The sequence below is a fragment of the Ictalurus furcatus genome, chromosome 14 (assembly GCF_023375685.1).
Source record: "Ictalurus furcatus strain D&B chromosome 14, Billie_1.0, whole genome shotgun sequence".
Lineage (NCBI taxonomy): Eukaryota > Metazoa > Chordata > Actinopteri > Siluriformes > Ictaluridae > Ictalurus > Ictalurus furcatus.
The window spans coordinates 20,802,886-20,827,046 of NC_071268.1; the positions used below are offsets into that span (position 1 = coordinate 20,802,886).

General features: G+C 38.3%; 2 protein-coding genes across 3 annotated transcripts; both read left to right on the top strand.

The window, feature by feature from the left end:
* Positions 1–173: 173 nt before the first annotated feature.
* prnprs3 (prion protein, related sequence 3) lies at positions 174–7,287 on the top strand. Of its 2 annotated transcripts, none has more exons than XM_053642100.1 (2): positions 174–294; positions 3,003–7,287. In XM_053642100.1, the coding sequence occupies exon 2, from the start codon at positions 3,003–3,005 to the stop codon at positions 4,527–4,529; it is 1,527 nt and encodes a 508-aa protein (XP_053498075.1). In that variant the 5' UTR covers positions 174–294; the 3' UTR covers positions 4,530–7,287. The 2 variants fall into 2 exon arrangements, with proteins under 2 accessions (XP_053498075.1, XP_053498074.1); XM_053642099.1 differs by lacking the exon at positions 174–294 and adding an exon at positions 1,979–2,104.
* Positions 7,288–19,972: 12,685 nt separating this feature from the next.
* On the top strand, positions 19,973–21,137 carry LOC128618463 (glucose-dependent insulinotropic receptor). The gene has a single exon (XM_053642070.1). The coding sequence runs from the start codon at positions 19,984–19,986 to the stop codon at positions 20,896–20,898; it is 915 nt and encodes a 304-aa protein (XP_053498045.1). The 5' UTR covers positions 19,973–19,983; the 3' UTR covers positions 20,899–21,137.
* The last annotated feature ends 3,024 nt before the right edge of the window (positions 21,138–24,161 follow it).

A 24,161-nucleotide genomic window follows, 5' to 3' on the forward strand; every position in this document is an offset into this window, starting at 1 on the left:
CTACATGAACACTTTACAGTTGGTTATATGACTGTAAGTCATTCCCTTCAAATACTATTGAAGTTAGAATCGTGTATAACAATGTCGTATGTAACTTTAGAGACGGTCCCTTAATTTCCGCATATCTGCAAATATCGAACGTCCAACATCACACCAACTTTATTCCAGTGTTGAATTGGAGTAAATGAGTGGATTTGGAGACTGATCTGGAGCAAACAATTGGATTTGGAGACTGTTGGAACGAATGATCGGATTTCAAGACTGTTTTGGAGCGAAAAATTGGATTTGGAGACTGTATGTTTATGCACCTCTTGCTCCCATTTTCTAACATAATTCTGTGTTATTGTATTAATTGATTTGAGTCAGTGAATTGGTCTACTTATTCTAATATTGTATTCTTATTTATGACAATGTAGGTAATAATTTAATATAAGTCTTAAGGCATTGGTGAAAGGCCTACTTAATGCTGCTTCAGAGATTTGTGTTATCGTTGTTGAGCTGCTTTGAAACGGAGATCTGGCAACCCTGGAGCGTAGGGCACGGTTTAATCTTACATTTAATTTGATCATTTCATTAGTTAGGGCCTTCACAACATTCCCGTATACATTAGCTTGACTTGACTTCTCAGCAGCCGTTACTCAAAGCACCTACCGCCATAAGCGGCAAATGGAAAAATATACGTCACCGCAGGATCACGTGACTCCCTCCGCTCAGCACCGCGCGCATGTTTAGTCATCTCAGCTCTTTAAAGGATAACGACATTTATTCAGATCGTGTTGGTTATTCAATTAACTGTGATGTATAATTCATATTTAATGTTACAACATCTTATTGTTTAAATCCAAAGCGTGTATAGTGACTGTTTCTGCTATAATTGCGAAGCTTTATGATCCATCCATGCATCAGTTAATTACATGCGTTCAAGCCATGAGATGACGGGTGAATCATATATATATATAAAATCGTATATAATCGTATATAATCGTATATAAGAATCTATGGTCAACCGTGAAATGTGGAATCGACTCTGATTCCAGGAGTAGTGAATCGATGGAGTCCTTTCGAAGAATCGATTCCACAGAATATACAGTACAGTGCAAAAGTATTAGGCACATGCAAAGAAATGCTGTAAAGCAAGGATGCCTTCAACAATGATTAAATTAACTGAATAAAACTTAACTGTTTCTACATAAAAGAACAGTAAACAGTAATAAACTAAACATAATCAATATTTGGTGCGACAGTTAAGTTATACTGTGCATCTTGTAGGATCTGCCACAGTTCTTTAGGAGACTTTGTTGCAATTGCTTCTTTTTTTAAATACAAAACCCAGGAGCGTTCATTTTGTTTCATTATGTTTTTGTCTGAAAAGTGGTCTTTTATGTAATACGTTGATCTCTTTACTGACATGCAAACATTTTTCGGAAACTTTATTTTTTTGTTGGAAAATGTAATGCTTGGAAAGATGTGTTTGAACCGACTCAATCATGCAGAAGTTGTAAAGTAAACATCTTTATCAATGTGTGCTAACAATAAGGTTCGTTTGTGTGTGTATGAACCATATATATATATATATATATATATATATATGTATATATATATATATATATATATATATATGTATATATATGTATATATATATATATATATACACACACACACACACACATATATATATATATATATATATACATATATATATATATATATATATATATATATATATATATATATATATATATATATATATATATATATATATACACACACACACACACACACACACACACATATATTCTTTAAACATTTTTTTTTAACTTCTACTTTTTTATTTCATTTTAATCCCATGTTTAACCGAATGCTACAACTTGTGCAGTTAATCTGAACATCCACTAAAAATTTAATTTAATGTAGCTGACCCTTCTGGAACATGAGTCATATATAACTGGGCGGACTCGACTCCTTTAAATACCCGAAATCGGAGAATCGATACTTTTAGGATTCGCATCGCAGACTCTACCCGAGCGTTCTAGTTGTTGTTCGGTGAACAAGCGTCGTACAGTGCCAGCAACCTCTCGGGTGAATATAGAGCATACAGAACGAGGTACATATATATACATGTTTCTTTTTCTACAATAACGCTATGATTGGTCCCCGAGCTTGATCCATTTATATAAATATGGTTCGTTCAGAGGAAGGATGTTATTATCTAGCTAGTGTTGCGCCGTTACTGTAATGTAAGCTTAGCGAGCTAGCTAAGATAGTAAATACGCAGTCGTTAGATACCGTCTCTTGTACGCACACAATTAACAAATTATCTCAGTTACTACTTATTAGGTGTCGTACCTGTCGTTTATTGCTCTATTACTACTTATTAGCTGTCGTTTTTATTATTAGTATCGGCCTACTCATGTATAACAAGCTAAATAGCTAGCCACTTGTGGAAGAGCAGACTCAGGGGCATTACCAGTGAAAATGCTGTGTATTACTTTACCGTCAAGGATGCTTCATTTTTTCCATTTCTCTCTCGGGGGCAATAACAATCAATCAATAACAATCAATCTGACAATAATAACGACACCTTAGTGGTACAGATGAGTTTTAAACTGGTGAAAGTGATGGGCATATAGGTCATATGGTGTCTTGGGTTTGGCTGCCTGCCCTGCTGAAAAAAAAAACATAATAGAAACCCTCATAGAATTTATAATTGTTGTAATGGGGATTGTATTGGTTTTAATGGAAACTGTAATGGTCCCTGTGGGTCTCCATTGGTAATTTGTTGCCTTCTATTGGTAACATGTTATATCTAGTGGATACCATTAAGGACTGGTAATGGTTATCTGATGGTTTGTAATGCTATTTGTAGTAGAAACATTAGAATTTCTGTGATGGTTTCTATTGTTTTTTCATCAAGCAAGGTTTTATTCCTGACAGCCTTTATTCACGTCCGTCTAAAATGTTCTGTTAACGTTTCTTGTTTTTCTTCTTCTGTATATTTAAAGATGAATCGTGTTGCAGTGTGGTTGGTGTGTCTGGCTTTGGTGGTGAGTGCGATGGCCAGACGAGGAGGCGGTGGATTTAAAGGGGGTTTCAGCTTCGGGAAGGGCAGTAGCACGGGCAGTAAAGGGACCAGCACGGGAAACAGAGGAGGCAGTAAAACCAGAGGGTCCTCGACTGGAGGAACACACTCCCAACCAGCCAATTATCCTCGCCAGCCTCAAGTACCTAACCAAAACCCTCCACCATATCCTGGCACTGGTGGAGGACATGCAGGCTCTTTTCCAGGCAGAGGGGGCACTGGAGGCAATCCAGGCCAGGGGGGCTATCCAGGTCAAGGACGCTATCCAGGTCAAGGGTCATATCCAGGTCAAGGGTCATATCCAGGTCAAGGATCATACCCAGGGGCTGGGTCATATCCCAACAGTTACCCAGGAAGGGGTGGAGCGTTCCCTTATCCTCAAGGTGGGTCTTACCCTGGGTACCCAGTCCGAGGAGCATCCTATCCTGGTTCTAATCCCAACCAGTATGGTGGTGCAGGAGGATATCCTGGAGCAGCACAATACCCCTACTGGAACCCCAACAATAAAATCATCAGCCCTCGTTATGGTGGTAACTATGGATATCGTGGTTATGGATCATATGGAGCAGGAGGTTCTCCTTTCGCCCAGTCTGTGCACAATATGGGCATGGGGCCCTCTCTCCAATCAAAAGGGTTTGGTAAGCAGGCGCTGATGGCTGCAGGAGTTGGAGCTATGGCTGGCATGGCAGTAGGTTATGGCCTGGGCAGTTTTCCACGCCCACACTTCTCGTTTCACAACCCACAAGAAGAATATTATTATAACCACTACATGTCCCGGCGCTATGGTACCAGACCTGACAGTAACAAAGACCCCAACTCTCCAGGTACAGGGCCAGGTGACTCTGGATCAAGTTCAACAAACATCTTTCAAAATCTTCCACCGAACTCACATGACAAGTACATGGACAGTTGTATGAAGAGGACAGATTTGTTGCGAGACTTAGAGGGCAGAAATAAGAGAGCTGCTGAAGACTCATGGCCACAGGAGGTAGAGGATAGTGAAAAGAGTCTGAACGAAGATGATCTAAATGAGCCCCTGGGTGGGAAACCAGTTGGGGAAGCAGAGTCTCAAGGATCAGACCTCATTACAGGAAATGAAAACACTGGGGAAGGAAATAAAACTAGCAATGCCACGGATAACCCTCTGCCATTTGCTGAAAAGCTTACTGGTGGTACAGAGCCACCCACTGAACCTCAGGAGAAGATGAATGAGGAAGAAGAAAAAGATGATGATGATGATGATGCTACTGTAAGCATATTGGAAATCGGCTATCCTACACTGATCGAACAGCTGAAATTTCGACGCTGTCTTGAGCTGTACGTGGTTTACGCTGAGCATCACGCTGAGAAACAGGTTCTAGTGGGCATTGATGATAGTGCTGGTGAACAGCTCATGCCACTTGGGCTCATAGTCATCTCTCTGCTTATGAACTCCCTGTTATTCTACTGAACCTACTGAGCTTTTCTGAGACCATGTACACCTGCTTTAGTCATGGTAAGGCATATCAAGTGAGTTACAAGAGAGGGAAAAAAACATCCAGACAGTGAGTTGAGAATATAATGATGATCTGGTGATATACAGCCTTAGTCTTGGCTAATTCTAAAAAGCAAGGAATGCATATTTCAGAATATTTCAGAATAATTAATGATTTCTGCCTCAAACATTACTGTTGTTATAAATTATATTGACTCAGAAAAACCCAGAGGACATTAGCTGTTAATGGCTGTTGCTGAAGCTAAACCAGGATTGCATTCGTCTACATGGGTCACGCAATCAGTGACTCTCATGATTGTCGTTACACTGAGTGAAATTTGTCTTATCATGATCTCACTGCATGAGTGTATATAATACTGCACCCCTCAGTCCTCAAGAGGTTGCATCATTTCTGCAAACAAAGATAAACATCACCTTTTATTTATTTCCTGCTGATTTATAGGCATCACATGCACAACCTGGACACATGCTGCTTATTTAATCTTTTCATATCTTTAGGTCAGTGACTTTACTGCTTGTGGTACTATAGAAATTACACTAGGCCTCGTTTATCAATTCTACACGTGCTCCTGAGTGTGTGTGTGTAAATTTACACAAGTCTAACTAATATTAGACTAACGTCACATTTCCATGGATTGCTGCACGCGTATGTCGGGATTACGTCAAGTTTAAATAGCTTCGTTTTATTGCATATCACATGATCATGCAGTGAACAAACGACACCGCTGATAAAGATTACGGTCATGACGGAGGATATTTAAATGTAATGTTTATTTATTTTGGGAGGCTAAGTATTGGCTTATAAATTGGTCCCGCTTTTAACGCTGTGCAACTAGAGATGAAACGCTTACCGGTTTCACGATAAAATTCCCCGACAGTTAGTATTACCGTGTTGCATTTTAATTATAATTAAAACCGTGCGCGATTATCGTGATTTGTAAAATTCATGGTAAATGCTGTCCACACACACCCAGCATGAGTCTGACGCAAATCCGAAGTGTGGTCATATTTTGGGTTTTATAAAATTGCTGAATTGCTGTTTCATTTTTATTCTTAATGAAAAACAACAACAACAACAAAACAGTCCAATGACAAACTCGCTTATGTTAAACCAAATGTTCCACCAGGAAGAGTGAGGCAAGCGGACTGACAGCAAGTGAGGCAAGCTGACTGACAGGAAGAGTGAGGCAAGCTGACTGACAAGACAATGGTGGAACATTTGGTTTAATATAAGCAAGTTTGAACAAGTAAATGAAATCTGACTCCTGCTGATCTGTGACTCATTCGGCTCATGCTGAATTGAGCAGACGTGTTCAGTTTTAATTGTAGTGTCCGTTCTGTAACTGAACGAAATGATTTTTATTACTATAAAAAAGCAAAACGACAGTGGGGGCGGTGCCGCGGTGGGCGAGTGACGTAATCGGTGTGCGTGTAACACCAGGAACAACGACTACCACAGCAAGCTTAGTGATAACCATGCATCACTTTATAGTCAATCATAAAACCTGTTAAATGATTTCAGTGTGTCTATCAGTACTTTTTGTACATTTTCAGCACATTTTAACAATACCATGATAGTTTTGGTCACGATAATCATGATATGAAATTTTCATACCGTTACATCTCTATGTGCAATCTTCCAGCACTTCGGCTGAGACACGTATAACAATTTAAACCGAGCAGTTTCCCTGTGTGATGAGCTGGTGTGCATGATTACTTGGATACAGTGTACAGTTTTTTTTCCCCCTCTGTTTTCATTTGACACCATTTTCTTGTCATCTCACTTAATTCAGACCTAATTGACCTTTTCTATTATGGCAATGTTTTTTTCATTGGTATAGAAGTGAGGCAAAATGGCTTCCAATTCTACCTTTCTGCCTTTTCGTAACCGAACCATTTTGTGATTTCATAGTTTTGTGGGCATCATGACAATGATCTTTGCACTCTGTGCTCAACATGTGTATGGGACAAGGAAAAAAACTCAACTTTTCAGAAACTTTTGTAAATCTTGTGGAACATTTACACACAACTCTTTACTAAAAGATTTATAAATGAGGCCCAGTGTCTTTTATGTAGTGGATTTGTGTTTAGTGGATTTACTGTTTACTTTGTAAATAGCTCAGTGATGGCATCTATGACTAACGAGTAAAGTAGTCTGAAGACGATAGAAATGATAACATTTTAAAGATTCAGTAGGCTATATGAATGTACATTTAGTTCGCTGTACTGTTTTGAAGGTTTTTTAAAATAAAATCTCCAGACTGAGAAATTATTTTTGAAGTGTTTAGTTTTAGATGTGCTTTTAATATGTGACTTTATTTATGCTTTGTAGTAAGACTTGAGTTGACTTTTTTTTTTTTGGTCACATTTAAATTTAATCATTATAGTTTAGACACAAACACTAAATACTCCCTATAAGTGAACCTCTGAAATCATTTGCACTACAGTATTTACAGTTCAACTTAAATACGTACATAACCCACCATGTGTGCTTGGTAAATGGTTTTGTGAAGGGCACGATGATTGCATTTTGCTTTTTGATGCATTGTAACAGATACTGGAAATGTGGCTGTTTTTTATCTATTTCTGAAGACTGCACTAACATACAAATTATTGTACCCTGTACTCATGGTTTTGTAATACTTTTAACACATAATTGTCAATATTTCTCTATCCATGCTTAATCTCAAATTAAACGCTGTGTTTCACCGTCTCACTGTCTGTCACTTTGTTTTATTCGATGTAGTCTATAAACAACACAGTAAGCTTAAGATAATTTATGCAACTCAGTTCGTAGGAGTATTTACACAAGAAATTTGCTATTCGTGAACATTTCGGGGGGGAAAAAACATTCATATCCTACTTGTGCTCCCAAGTGTGTGTAAATTTAAGTATAAGAAGACTAATGTAAATATCAATTGTTCAGCTTCAGATCATATAAATCATGATGAGTTACTGCACTTTTATCAATTGCACACATGCGTTTACTGAATAATTGGTGAAACCTGGTAATTTCATATTAAATGCGTTGACTAAATAAATATTAAATATGAAAAACAAATCCATTAATTAAGACAAATAAGACCACTTGACCTTTTAATGTCAAACCATTTTCTTTTCTCCTCACATCTAATTCACATCTTATGTAGTTTGGCTCCAGATTTTGGCCTTGTTAGCAGGTTGTTACACTGTTAAATCATATCTATTGTTATAAAACATTTTTTTCAATAAAAATAATATTTTATTAGCTTAAGCATGAGCCAAATAACTTTCACTTGTATCACTGAGAAAGTCTGTTTTTGCCTCTTGTTCATCATTTCAGCACTGTGAGATTGACCTTTTTATGGAGTTTTGTGGGCGACACCAAATGCAAATAAGCTGTGCCGTGTACACGCATGGTAATTTACAGGTGACTGGCATTCAACATTGACACGTGAGGGAAAACCAGCGGATTTCTGAAACCTTTGTAAAAAATTTCCGGCTGAAGTTTTTAGTTTGGTTTGGCTTTACTTTACTAAAAGATTGATAAATGAGGCACATTGTGTGCATGGTGCCGGTGATTGCTTGGCTTTTTTGCATTTGCTCTCTCTCAGATTCACATTTGAAGTCAAAGATCTCATCCCTGAATTGTTTGTTGGGTCAACTTGATTAAATTAATTTATCTTAAATATACTGGAGCTCATTCAGTCATATCCAGATACGTATATAATTATTTTGAAATGCTTTGTTTTTTTTTCTTGTTTTTTTTCTTAAATAGTCAGTCATTATCATATATGTCTTGTCATTAATGCTGAAATGACTGAGATATCACAAATTATTAATTATTTTGTCCTGGGTTTGTGCTGGATTCTCAGCTGTCTCAAGTCCATTCCAGTAAACAGGATTTCCAAGTTAACTTGATAACATAAGTCAATATTTACAAAAATCTAGATTTTTCTTCTTTTGAAATAGAAGGAGATCAATTACTGAGCATGTGATACTAACCTGGACAATGGCAGGTATAGAATTACACCTGACCTCACCTGTAGTATATATTTAATCAGCGCCATGTCCTGCCATTTGACTGAATCTGTTACAGACAGAGGGGTTTTTTTGTGATTGTTACAGCCAAAATGCTTTTAGCTGCACTCATGTTTGATGCACATGAATCAAAGAGGACTTTGACTGAATGCGTGTTGTGATGATGTCAGCACAAATCTGCAGAAAATCTGCGGTAATTTTTAAAAATTGCAAGCTTCTCGGAATATTGCGGAGTCTGTTTGATTTTGCATTCATTTCTGCAATCGCAAAATCCTGGAGGGACTGATTAAAAATACTAATATAACGATCTAAAGCTTGCAGCTTCACGCTTAAATGCAACTTTTGTGCACTGACTTTCACTTTCACTAACCTCCAATGGTGTAGCTTTTATAGATTTTATAGATAGGAGCATTTCAGGAACACTATATGCTTACAGTATCAGTATCAGGAATACCCCAGAAATATCATTAGCCACAGGCTAAACTCCACACAGACAGAAATATGAACTGAATTAGAATATCCTCTCTGTACTTATGAATCATCTGCCAACCCTGATGCACATTTGATCTTGAATCTTTAATTTACCGTTTAATAAAGTGGAGGAAAGCTTGGCCATAAGAAACTCTCAACACAGGGTTTATTATTGTTTTATCTAGCTATCTATCTATCTATCTATGTGTGTGTGTATATATATATATATATATACACACACACACACACACACACACACACACACATACATATATATATATATATATATATATATATATATATATATATATATATATATATATATATAATTTTAAGTCAGTGAGCCTGCTGAAACAGGGTTTTTACCCTTTTGCATTGTTTCATGTCATTGTCTGATTAGTGTTTGCTCTGACTGGATGTTTGGAGTAATATGAGCTATGATTCGGCCACAGCAGCTTCCAGTTGTTGGTTAAAAAGGTTCCTGAAGGTAAAAAAAAAGTAATAGATTAAAGGTAAACAGTACATGAACAATATCCTGAACTCTACATTCACCTCCCCATCATACATAATGGAGAAAATTATGCATTCACTTACAAAATGCAATGTCATTCACAGTATTGTCAGAGACTTTAACCTGTGAAAAGGGAATCGTCGTACTCTTGTTCCGAGGTTTCTGTCATTCTTAGATTCAAACTTTGAACAGTGTAGCAGCATCTATTGGAGAAAATGTGTAGGGTTTGTGTAAATTATTTGAATAAAATTTTGTTTTATTTCATATTGCACATAAGTGCAATGTAAGTGTGATCAATTTCAGGTTAAAGTGATGTTTGCTTTATTTCAAAAGACTCTCATTTTTAATTACATTCTAGTGTATTTTGCTTTTGTCAAATACACCCTTTAAGCAAAACATGATTTGTGTTTTAATACAGCTTTTAATACTCCTGAGCCTTATCATCTGCTTATCATCCCCCCCCCGAGTTCAGTACAACTGATTTACATGGTTTGACATATGAGCAGATATACCCACACACATTTAACCCTAATGATCACTGATCAGCTATACTAATTGCTCCCAGGGTATGAATTAACAGCTCCCTTTGTCTACCTGGATTCCAAGGCATCTTGATACCCTTCAAAATGCACACAAATACATGACCTTGTCACTGCCACTTATCTTAATTTGCCTGTTATGGAGAAACACTAACACCTTGGAGAGGGCCATTCTTCCTGACTGGTATCACTGGTATCATTAACAGGGTTAATCAAGCGGATCTAAAATGAAATTCAGACCCTATGCATAACCACAGGGCTTTGTCTTCTGCTAATATCACCAGTGTATTGAGATAATGAGCCCCACAGCCTCCAAATATCATGGCACAACATGTCTCAGAGATAATGGTTGCTGTGGAGTTAATACACATATGCTGCCTTCAATGACGTTATAATTTACTGTTTAAGCGTATATTTCATTGAGTTTTCAATGGAGTGATGGAGATGAACTATGTTATTGCATTTTTTATAGACTTTTTGACCTTTAGTATTTAGTGCTGACTCAAATGGGATGTGTTTGTTTTAATGTTAAGTGAACATCTAATACATGAAATGAATGTTTAAAAAAAAAAAAAAAAAGGGTCCTGTCAAAGAATGCACCAGGTAGCATTGCTCTCTCACAGGGTCCCCGGTTTGGTCCATGTTACATTTACTAAACTATCACATTAATTAGCTAGCTAGATAACTAGTGCATGGGTTTTACAGTGGGGGAAATAAGTATTGAACGCGCCAACATTTTTTTCAGTAAATATATTTCATATGACATTTTCACCAGACATCAGTATTAACGCAATAAATCTGGAAATATAAATAATTCACAACATTAAAGTTCATAAATAAAGTTATGTGTAATAAATTTGAATGACACAGGAAAAAAGTATTGAATACGCTAAGAAAAAGCAGTTCTCCAAGGCAAGGTAAGGCAAGGAACCAGCTGAAATCCATAAGTAATTATACCTCCTATCTGTGCGAATTAATATCAGCTGGGTTAGTAAATTGATAGTTTATAAAAAAGCTTTTCGTTACTAAAGTGTCACACAAGAAACATCTCATGATGGGTAAAAGCAAAGAGCTCTCCCAAGACCTTCGCAACCTTATTGTTAACGAAACATATTGATGGAATCGACATGTCGAAGCTCATTTAAAGTTTGCTACAACTCATTTGGACAAGCTTATGAAATACTGGGAGAGTGTAGTCTGGTCATGGAATAGCATTTGTTGTTGTAAAGGATAAGCCAACATGAAGATCAGAGTGCTGTCTATGGAAGAAAAGAGATACATTTTGAAACTGAGAAAAATGGGAAAATCAATCAGAGGCTTTGTACAAACATTGGGCATAGCCTGTATAACAATTTGGATTGTCTTGAAAAAGAAATAAATAACTGGTGTACTGAGCATCAAACAATGAATGGGTCGGCCAAGGAAAACAACAGCTGACAGAAACATTGTTAGAGCTGTGAAGAAAACCCAAAAACAACAGTTAGTGACATCACTGAACATTTCCACAGGGCAAGGGTGAAGGTATCATAATCCACCATTTGAAGAAGACTTCGAGACCAGAAATATAGAGGCCATACCACAAACTGCAAACCACTCATCAGCAGTAAGAATTGGAAAGCCAGATTGAAAGGCCAAAGTGTGGAGAAAGAAAGGATCTGTTCATGATCCAAAACATACAAGCTCATCTGTGAAACATGGTGGAGGAAGTGCCATGGCTTGGGCTTGCATGACTGCTTCTGGAATGGTGATAGCATGATGGTAGCAGCAGAATGAATTCAAGAGTCTACAGAAACAATCTGTCTGTCAATTTACAGAAAAAAATGATCCAATCTAGCTGGGATGAACTTCATCATGCAGCAAGACAATAACCCAAAACACACTGCCAACACAACAAAGGACTTCATCCGTGGGAAAAAGTGGAAGGTTTTAGACTGGACAAGTCAATCAACAGATCTTAAGCCAGTTGAGCAGCATTTCACCTCCTGAAGAGGAGACTGACGGGAGAAACATTCCAAAACGAAAAACAAATGAATGAAGCTGCAGTACAAGTCTGGAAAAGCAACATTAAAGAAAAATGCAACATTTTACTGATGTCTGTGGGTCACTGGCTTGATGCAGTTACTGCAAGCAAGAGAAAAGCAACCAAATATTAAGTGTTATTTACTTTAATTTACTTTAAGCCTATCTGTTCCATTACTTTTGCTTGCCTAAAAATTGGGTGGTCTGCCACAAAAGGTGCCATGTTCTAACACATCTAGATGTAAATATGAAGAAATGAAAGCTGAAATTTTGATCTATCATCTCATATTCATCTTTTGATATCAAACTCAAATGTCTTTAGTGTATGGCAAAAGCAAAATAATTAGCCTTGCTGTTGGAGGGGACTGTATCTGTTATCCAGCTATATCACCTCTAGAAATGAATGTGTTTTCTGGGACTAACAAGCAGCACCAAAATTGTTTAATGTATGCATTTTGTACATTATCTGCACACACAGAAAAGAGCTGTTTTGTTTTATTTTATTTTGTTTTTTTGTTTTCCAGTTGTTGGTTAATAATATTAAAATATAAGCTAACATTTTGAATACTTCACAGATGACTTTAAAACATTAAAGCAAACTTTATTAATGTTAGAAAACCTTATATTGTGATTAATTAAGCCTATGTCAACACAAGTAGAAAAGTTGCACTGAATCCGGGAGACAGAATTCAATTCAATTCAATTTTATTTCTAAGGCACTTTTAACAATGGACATTGCCACAAAGCAGCTTTACAGAAATATATCAATTCCGGCTATACATTTTAAATGTATAAATTTATCTCTAATGAGCAAGCCAGAGGTGACAGCAGCGAGGAAAAACTCCCTGAGACGATATGATGAAGAAATATTGAGAGGAACCAGACTCAAAAGGGAACCCATCCTCATCTGGGTGACACCGGATAGTGCAATCATAAATAATTCCCTTCTATAACTGTGTACTACATGGTCAAAAAATGACAGAAGACAGAAAGACTGAACAGACAGACAGACAAAAACAGAAGACATCACAGCGCAATAGACTAAGAAATGTGACTGTCTTTAAATATAAGGTCAATAGGTGTGCAGCAGAATGAAAAAAGTGCAAATTAAAAATAAAGAAAATAAGTTAACAAAAAAATCAATTAAATAATTTTTTGCTCAGCATGAACGGTAATGTATGAAAGCTGGAATAATTTAAAATCCAGATGCTGAGAATAAGTGGAATGCTTGCTAGTTTGACCTTAAAAAAAAACAAAAAAACACAAATGTAACATAATTTTTTTTTATGTTAAATTGCTTTAATGTGATGCCTGTTAGACTGGAGCATTAAATCTAAAATATGGTATTGTTTTATTTTTAGGCCACTAATTTAGAGACTCCATCTGGCGACAGGTTAATGTTATTTAGTCTGTTTTATTACGGCAGACCTTAGATCCCTTATAATGCAGAAAGTTATAATCATCTTCTTCTTCTGATGATGATGATTATTATTATTAAATTGTTTTATGTTATTGTATAAACATAATAGTGTTATCATTACAACTGATGAGAAATATTTGCAATTATTGACCCTGACCAGGATAAAGCAGTTACTGAAGATGAGTAAATGAATTTGCGTTTATTCCTTTTAAACTGTGTTTAAAGTAACTTTTTTTTAAAGGCTTTGTATTGGATAAGGGATCAATTCTAGATATAATTTTCACATTAAAGATTCATTCACCACCAACATGTTTTCAAAATTGGAGACGACGCCTGTGGTATGCCTGAAGATGTCGATGTAAGCTGCAGGATCACTTATGGTGTGGATGTTTCTTACTTTTTTCTTGGACTTACATTTATTACATTTATAATACAATTACAAATCAGTATGCACATCAAAGATAATAAAACACAACGGAAAGAAAAGAAAAAATATCATTTTAGTTAAATGATCATGAAATAGTAAAAAAAAAAAACAGTTTGTATTATGTTATTTGGTCCTTACTTTTAAGTACAGTAGTACGCGGGTTTGGAGGTAGCATCTGACTCTTATTCTCAACATAAATCCTATACAAAATCTTCAAACCCAAGCACAAAACACGTAATTACAACAGCTAAGTACTGACATGATGTCAATAACATTGTCATTAGTCGAAATATTAGCAGGACTGACAAAAAAGGCTCTTAACTTATCGACAACACAAAAATAAACACATTTAGTTGTATGCCTGTTTGAACATATATAATCTGTTCCGTTCTCCAACCACATAATCAACTTTATAACTATCTTATATTAATCTGAAGAAGTATATTTCATGACAAAGACATCACGTTTTTACTCTGTTGGACTTGTTCTTCTATGTTTTGACTAGCATGGAAACAGACTGGACATTGGGTGCGACAGACCTCTCCCGATACCTGGATAAACTCTATATGGGGAAAAAGATAACAGCAGATGAAATGAACCAGCATTAGCCTATAGATAAACTGATTTCCTTGATGCATTTACTCTATGTGCGTGAAATAACAGCTGTGACACTGCTCAAGTGTTTCAATCCACCACATCAGCTAATCTAACACATGTATGTGAGGCCATCATTGGTGTGTATGATTTAGGTTAGAAGCAGTTCACCAGTCTAAAATGCAACCTAAAATAATGTGAGCTGTAAGCCCAGTTCTTTTCAATTTAATGACCAACACTACAGCATACAGCAGAGAGCTTTCTTGATCATGTTATGGAAAGTCAGCTGTCTGTAAAGCATTATTATTCCTTAAAAACAACAGCATTTTTGTTTTAGATTATAACCTAAGAGGGGGTGAATATAGCCAATCACACTGTAGAATCTTCAAGCTTTGCCCACTGTGTCCCTGCATAGTGTACATAAAGAGTCCTGTCTTTTTTTTTCCTGTAATGCTGAGTTTTGCAAATGGAGCCTATTATTTTGTTATATTGTATGCACAGCTGAAGGATACATTCTGCTGTGGCCTATTTATATCACAGGCTTTAGTCAGTTTAACTACAGAGCAATCGCAATAGCAACATAAACAAGTGTTCACAAGTTCTACAAAAAAAGTTGAAAGATTATAAGTTTTTAATCCAAAACAATAACTCAGCATACTACATTACATAGAGCCAGGATACATTTGTTATTTCTTATGTGTTACCGTAACAGCACAGTTAATAAACCAAGTGCCAGTTTTACAGTTTTGACCAGCTGTACGCTACTCTAGGCCTGATCATTTGGAAATGACACCTTAGTGTCTGTGCTGTTTGGCATTTAGTTCTGACACCCCTTATTATTCAAATTTCACATTTAGTTAGTTTCCAGTACCCAGCATTGGAAAGTTAAGAGGATTGGTTATGTTTGTGCTTTATGGTTCGTTCAGAGCTCTCTGATACAAACTCATATCAACATTGTGGATTTTGTTATGCATAATAAAGGTGAGGATTGTATGGTACACATGAATAAAGGTAGCAAACTGTACTTTTCCTCTGCGCTGAGGTGGTACCATAAGGGCTACATCTTTGGTAGCGTCTCTTTATACCTTCATTTTTAAAAAAAAAAAAAAAGAAGCATAGTAGGACTTTAAGGACTTTCCAGTTAGTAGTTTAAGGTAGGCCTACAACACATGCACCTCCTTAGGTAAAACATGCATAATATTGTAAAGGTACAAAAGATGGCACCACCCCAGCGACAAGGAAAACTCCAGTTTAATGGGCTACTCTGTTTCTGGGAGTATGGTGGAAGGTTAATGAAAGTGTTGTTCATTTGAGGTGTGTTGTGTAGAGAGAGCGAGAGAGAGAGAGAGAAAGGCCTCGGATTTACCCTGTAGCACCCTTTCCACACTTTGGCGAGCAGTGTGGCTCGGATCCCCGCGCAGCCCCTGATGTACAGCACGGGTGTGAGAGCGGCGTTTACGCGCGGCAGGATGCGCAGCGGGTCCGAGCCCTCGTTGCGAAACGAGTAGCACGGGGTGCCCGAGAAATTACACACGATAATATGCAAGAATATTGGCAGCCAGGCTATAAGAAAGCACACGGCCACGATCACTATGAGATAGACGGACGCGCGCTTGGTTTCCCGCTCCGCGCTGGCCGGCTCGCGCTCCAGCTGGTACCTGGCGATCAGGAACAGGCGCACGTTCAATCCGATCATGATGATCACGGTGAAAATGTTGCTCACGAAAGTGCCGAAACCTGTTACCTGCTTGGCGATGCCTACCGTCACAAGGTTATTAACGGCTACGATAACGAACGCGTACACCCAGTAGACCGCGATCACTGCCAGCGTCCGGCCGCGCGTCATGCGCTGTGAGTACTTGAATGGCGCGGACACGGCGTGGTAGCGATCCGCCTGAGCCGCTAAAATGGCCATGTAGGACAGACCCAGAAAAGTAGGCGCTACGTAGTAAGTGCGAGTGGGAGAGTCGTAGCTGTCGCGCACGTCCAGCGCGCCGCAGTAGTAGTACGACACTCCCGAGCAGACGTCGCTCAGGCACGTGCTCAGCATGTACATGAAGCGGTTCTCGCCGCGCAGCGACCTGTTCAGCAGGATGGACACGAACACGGACACGTTGAGAAAGATTATGGTCGTAGCCAAGAGGACATTAAAGAGGAACAGCAGCACGTTCCCGAAGCTGTTGAGGGGCAGGACGGGGCCGAGGCCCAAAACACTAACCAAAGTGGAGGAGTTGGATTTAATCAGGGTGGCCATGCGGGAGCAAAGCCATCAGAGTAACAGTAAACACGCAGATGTGGACATCTCATTAGGGTGCACGCACTGCAAGCCCGCACAGAGCTTTTTAAATCGACTCGAGGATTTCCTCTGCGGTCTCTCAAACCTGTCAAAACAGTCTGAAAAACACCTAAAGCCCGTGGGGACCGAGCAGGAGGACCGGAGTGGGACTGACAGTCAGCCCGGGAGTTACAGCAAACAAACAAAGCTTCGCTTAATTGCGCTCGTGTCCAGCTGGATTTAAATCAAAAGCATGAGAGAGAAGAAACCATGCGGAAAATGCTGCAAGGCCCTTCACAGTCTGGCATCATACCTTCAAGTATTTCAAATCAAAGCTATTTGCATACATACATTTAACAAAGATATATATTTTTTGGATAATCCTGTTTGAAATCCAGATTATATTTGTGAAAATTTGAAAAAAAAGATCAAAAGCTTAAGCAAGAAAGACAAAATTTTCACAGCCTTCTTTGCTCATATTTACCAAGGGTGCCAATATTAGTGGAGGGAGGGCATAGTACATGACTGCATGCTGCATAATGTCCTGACCCATCTAGATCTGAATCATAGGCCTGACAGAGCAATAGCAACACCAAGTGATAATGCACAGGCCCTACGAAAATAGCTAGAGGATTTTTCTTTCCAAATCAACAACTCAGCAGATGACACCGAACCACACGATACATCCTTTATTTCCTATGCATTACTACAATCACGCAGATAACACAATGTAAACCCGCTGTGTCTTGTGCTGTGCCCTGCTCACCCTGTTCTTTTTAAATTCTCACTTTTTTTCAGGAGTTTCACTCGATCATCAATTTAGACTGTCATAGGGTAGGCCTTCAGATTAACCTGTAATTGCGTACCCAAAGAGGGAAAGAGGGTAAGGCTGTGTTGCATTATACAGAATGATAGTGAATATTGGCTGTTAAATTGAATGTCGAATATTTAAATATTCAAGATTCTGCACTATTTCTAGGTCCCTTTTTTTTTTAAATGTAAGCAAATCTGTGATATTGATTATGTTAACTGCTTTGTCCTAAAGGTTAGATTTTCCTCATGCCTAATCTCTTCTATTGTAGCATGTGTTCAGACAGCACTCTTATGGGTTTGATCTAAAATGGATCATAAGGTTTTGCACAATCCTGTGGAGTCCATGCCAGCTCGAGTGCACTCTGTCATTAAAGCAAAAAGTGGACCTACCAAATACTAGGCAGTAGGCTTTATGCTTTATGAACATTAAAGGCAATAATTAAAAACATTATAACTAATTTCCGTGGTTAAATATTTAAAGTAAACTTTTAATAATTAAACTTTACTTGTTGGTAATCCGCTACTAGCCTACCGCCTTCATAGATTGAGACATTGTTGTGGTGGAGGGGTTTGTGTACTTCAGGGAACCTCAGGGCTATGTCACTGGGAGCTTAATGCCACCCTTGGTAAACAGATCTGAGGGGTGAGGTCAAACAAAGAGTGATCCTAAAGACCTAATTATAAAAGGTACAAAAAAACCTGGGATTAGGACCCACCTCTGTAGCCAGACCTGGGGGTACTGTCTGTACACACACTTACGGCAAAATAATAATAATGAAACACTCACTTTTTGTTGCATTTGAGCAAAATCCCGGTGTAGCTCCTATCTCAGTAAGTGAGCTTTACCATCAGGGTGTCATTCACTATGTGTTCGATGGTGACCGGGAGCCGGATCGCAGCTCTTAGGCCGTGGCCTCTGTGTTTCCTGGGTGAAGTGTCCGGCTCGGTGCTGCTCGTTCCCGGGCGATGAAGCAGCGACAAGCCGGACATTTCACACAAGATAGGAGCTACACTGGGGTACTGCTCGATTGCAACAAAAAGTGAGTGTTTCATTATTATTTCTGTTATTTATTTATTTATTTTTGCTTTAAACCTGCTAATTGGCTACTACTGCAATGCCGCTGCTTCTACTAGTGAGCACGGGAGGCTATGGATCACGTGCGCTCTACTGTCTTCACTACCGTTGGCAGTCATTGCACCAAGTCGCTCCAAGGTCGTTTTGACAGTTGCAGAATGCATCCAATTGAGTAAAAAGTCTTCAGAACGGCTATTAGAAAGTTGTGTCACTAATTGAAGCACAGGTTCTTATCGGCCCTTGGCAGTCTTTTAGAATTGGATCATGTTGCTCTGTATGAGTGTATTCGTCCAGTAAGTAGTTACCTAACGATAATATGACAACTAGGATTTTGTTGTGTACGTAGTGTAAAACAGCGGGTTCAAGAAATTAACCAGGCTAATGGGAGGTAAATGAAATCCTCATAATTTTTTATTTAGGCTAGTCAAATTGATCACTTAAGTGTGTATTGAATTCTGTTGTCTTCACTTACTCACTTTCAGTAACCGCTGTAGCCAGGTCAGGGGTCACGGTGGATCTGGAGCCTATGCTGGGAACATTGGGCATGAAATAAGAATATACCTTGGATGGGACACAATTATAGAATCATGATATCATTATATAATTGCAGGGAATCACACACACACACACACACACACACACACACACACACACACACACATTCTTTCTGTTGTCTTGCTTTGGGATAATTTGTTAAACATGAAGGATGGCACAGTGGTGCAGTGGTCGTGTTACCACCTCACAATCCCAGGGTCTCTGTTGTGATCCCGAGCTTGGGATACTGTCTGTGTTGACTTTTGTGTGTTCTTTCTGTGAATGTATGGCTTTTGTGTGGTTTTCTCCCACCTCCCAGAAACATACATGCTCTAGATTCTCCATGACCCTGATCAGGATATGGCAGTTACTAAAGATTTACTAAAGAAAGAATGACCACGTGAATAATAATGCCTTTAATAACTAATGAAGCAGTCATAAATGGGCCTACATTGTTTTAGCACAAAAGTAGGCCTCTATGTCTACGGCCTACATCACAACAACATAAATAACAACACTTCTTAAATCTTTACAAGGTGAAGGCTGCTTTCATTTGACATTTGGCACAATGATTTGCTAAAAAAGTGAATCCAAGTCCCCCAGGTCTCTACACAGAGCTCATATAACACCGCCCTGTCCTCTGTTCGTGGAGGACGAGCGAATCTCCTCGCCTTCAGGGTTTTTTGTTGTTGTTTTTTTTTTATTAAAGAAATGTCTAGTTTAAATGCCACCATTTCTCTCTCGGTTGACTTTACAAGTCCGGGAGACTTTTTCATTTTTATTTACCACATAGTGTTCGCCACATGCGCGGCTCTGCTCGCGGGCTCTGTGGTCCTGGGGATCCTGTGCACTCGGGCGCTGCGCCAGCAGAACCGCTTCATCTTCATGCTGAACACCAGCATTAGCGACACCCTCACCGGCTTCTCCGTCTATTACCTCGGGCTTTTCGACGTGCAGGAGGGTTATCCGTCCCGAAACAGCACCTTGTACATTTTGCCCTCGTTTTTAGGCGTGAACGTGATGACGTTTCTGTTCGCGCAGTTTGACCGCTACTTGGCTGTGGCGCACCCGTTCTTTTACAACCGCTTCATCGCGCGCTGGTTCGTCGTCGCGTGCTGTGTGTTCTGCTGGGTGTACACCTACTTACTTCTGACTATTCAAAATGTTTTACCAGTCACACAAGCTGTCAAACTGATCGCCTTCGGCGTCATGACGTTGCAGATAATAGTTGTGATCAAAGTCTTGATGACCATTAAGTTATATATCATAGCCAAGCACCAGCTCGGACGCGAGGCGCCCAGTCCGGAGAGAGACAGCAAGAAAGAGTCCCTGCGTCTCATCGTGTTCGTGGTGATGTGTTTTTTGTCGCTGTGGTGTCCCTCCTTCGTGAATATCATGATCAGATATCTGTCAAACGGCGGGTTGCGCTTTAGGAACGAAGCGACCAACGCGTTCGCCATCATGGCGCGCTTTAACGCGCTCAGCACTCCTGCGCTTTACATATGGGGCAGTCCTGCTCTGCGCACCGCTGTGTGGACACAGGTGTGGAGAAGAGTGTGTACACCGTGCCACGTCAGGACTACAAGGTTCCTACACACACTATCTTCCTGCACAAAGCCTGTCTGATATATATACATACATATATATATACACACACCTTGGTATTCTGTAAAACAGGGGTGTCCAATCTTATCCGGAAAGGGCCGGTGTGGGTGCTGGTTTTCATCCCAACCAAACTGAAGCCACACCTGAGTCTATTGAAAGCCAAGATCTACTGATTAAACAGGTGGAATCAGGTGTGGCTCCTGCTTGGGTGGAATGAAAACCTGCACCATAAGATTGGACACCCCTGCTGTAAAACCTAGGGTACATCATTTAGGTTTAGGGTAAAACCTAGGGTACATTATTTGCACCGAAACCCTAAGTAGTGCGTTGTGGGAACCTACTGATTTTCAACCACCAGCACTAGTGCATTTTGTGCTTAAAGTCTGCTGAAAGCACAGGAAAGCTTAAAGGCACCAGCTTGGAGACATGACTATAAAGTAGCACAACTTTAGTGCACTATTATATTTGATGGCTGTTATTATAAGGACAAACTCTGTAGTGCGCAGGTACACATCAAAATGTGCAAGGGATGATTACTTAATGTGCAAAACTCTAAGTATGTACACATTTGCAAGCATACAAAACAACAAAAAAGCTCTGGAAAACGTGTTGTACAACTTTATTCAACTCTGTGGGTGCTCATTAGAGCTCTGTAGTGGGTTATTCGTCACTAGATAGTGTTAATTCAACAACTGATATGAATTTAATTGACTCAACAGTAGCGGAGTGGCTGCCAACCCTGGGCCTGCAGTAGACCTGTAATTCAGCTTTCACTATATTCTCTAACACTAACACACTTCCATTCAGGGAGGAACAGTTATGAGCTGAGTAGCTGGATCAGGTGTGTTTGAGTGGGAAAACAATGTCAAACAGGGCTGTAAATCACTGCTGTAGGCTATATCTGTAGCCTATACTGAAAGCTGAAAGCAATTTTAGTATTGGATGTGCAGTTCACAGGCCATGTTGGCTCTCAACACCTCAGACAGATATATACATATCTGAAATAATCTACCTTCAATACATGTATGTTTTTGGGGAACAGAAAAGGCACACAAAACCACTTATCAGACCTGAGGATGCTCCATGTGTAATATGGTCTGAGTGCAAATAAGACATGGAGGCCATGTAATATATTGCGTTTTAAATTTTTTTATTTTTTTTTCGCTTTATCGAGCCATCTATCTAAATGCAATCTGTGTCAACTGATATTTCACCACTTGCTGTAATCTATTTTAAAGGTGGGGCAAAATGATTGGAATATAACTATGAAGTGAGGTATAGAAGATGCACCAAGAGTAAATTTCTCACCAAGAGAAAAACCTTTTTCAGGTTCAATAGAGGCAATTAGCCAACACACAAAATTGCATATTTAAAAAAATGAAATAAATAATAATAGTAAAAAAAATAGTTTAGTATGGTTCCACTTTAAGTAAGAAATTAAAATGGATAACGTTGACCTGAACAGAACACAAGGGATAAGAGCTCAATAAATGCAGTAGGTTTTAAAAACAGCGTCTTAAACAGATCAGATTTAAACGTATATATATATTTAGCTACTGTTTAAATAGAACTGGTGGACTGTAATTATGTATTTCATGCTTTCTTTTCTCACTTAGAGTGTTCAGCATGAACATGAAACCAGCAAAAGATAGAGTGCTGAGCATCTCACACAGCTAGAGGGACACGTGAACACCGAAAGCGGGAGACAGAACTGGACGAAGAGTTCATTGTTACACGGCTAGGCCTGGATTAGACTGGTTTGCCTTTAATATTTCAAACTAAATGTTCAACTGATCAATGTTTGAGTTTGTTTTATATGGAAAGGCACTTCTTCCTTATGGTTGCACACAGCATGTCAAATGAACAAGGTTCCTCTAAAGCTATACTACACCACACTGATTGTAACTTATTTGTAAATAAACAAAACAAACAAAAAAAGTGTAACCCTTAATGGTTCTTCGGTTATTACTCCGGTGGAACCCTTAAAGGGTATGTGTAGGACCTTACAATAAAGTATTTCTTTATCAGAAACTGGTCCACACTAGAATCCTATTTTGTTTTAGTACAAACATTCTTATAGATTTTTTATTTTATTTTATGACTTCTACACTATAAAGTCAGTTCAAAAACATTTTAGATTCCCAAACATTATTTTTCCAGCACAAAATTAAATGTTACAGAAAAATGCTTGTATGACATTAAAGAAAGCAGCAAATTACGCAAGAGACACTTTTCAGACAAAAAAAAACATAATGAAGGCTGCTGGGTTTTGCTGCAAAAATAAGAAGCAAGTGCGACAAAGTTTCCAGAAGAATCGTGTCTGGTTCTGCAAGATGCTCAATAAAACTTGGAGCTCATTTCCTTATAAAACATTGTACCAGAGACTACTATTTTAATTTTTTTGTTACACCAAATATTGACTGTTTCATTTATTACTGTTTACTGTAAACTGTTTACTGTTAAATGTAGAAACGTTTAATTGCATTCTTTTGAAGGCATCTTCATACAGCATTTCATTGCATGTGTCTAAAACTTTTGCACAGTACATAATCACAAATCATTTAGAGGATAGGTTCTTCAGAATATACCTTGTATGTATGTATGTATGTATGTATATATATATATATATATATATATATATATATATATATATATATATATATATATATCTCACACACACATACAAGGTATAATCTGAAGAACCTGTCCTCTACATAATTTGATTATGTAATTAAAAATTTTCAAAATCATGATTTTAGATTTTTTGAGAAAATATATTTCTTTTCTAATCATTTAATACAATCACAGCAGAATATTTGTAAAATCTGAACATAATAATAGGAGGCATTAGCTGTGATGGTGAAGGTAGATGTGAAGGCAAACACCGTTCTTTAAAATAAATGCTAATGTAAAAGAAAGAAGATATACAACACATTTAGTTTGTGTTTAACACGTTAGGTGGAAGACCTATTTCACAGCAAGTGAGGTATTTGAGATTTCGTTGATATTTACTTCTTTAGCTAAGAAACTTGTTCAAAAACATCCTAAACTCAATTTAAACAACTCATGGAATAATACTGACCTAATCCTTATGCCAGTTTATTCCAAAATAAAGATGTGTAAATGATTTTAATAATGTCTGCAAATGTAAATAATGTCAATGTTCCTGTACAGTAATCATATATAAAAATATGAGCATATTTTGGCCTTGCTAAAATAAAGAACAGAGGAAACATTTCCTATTCCTCTTCAGCTGCTTAATTGTTTAATTTCCCCATCAGATC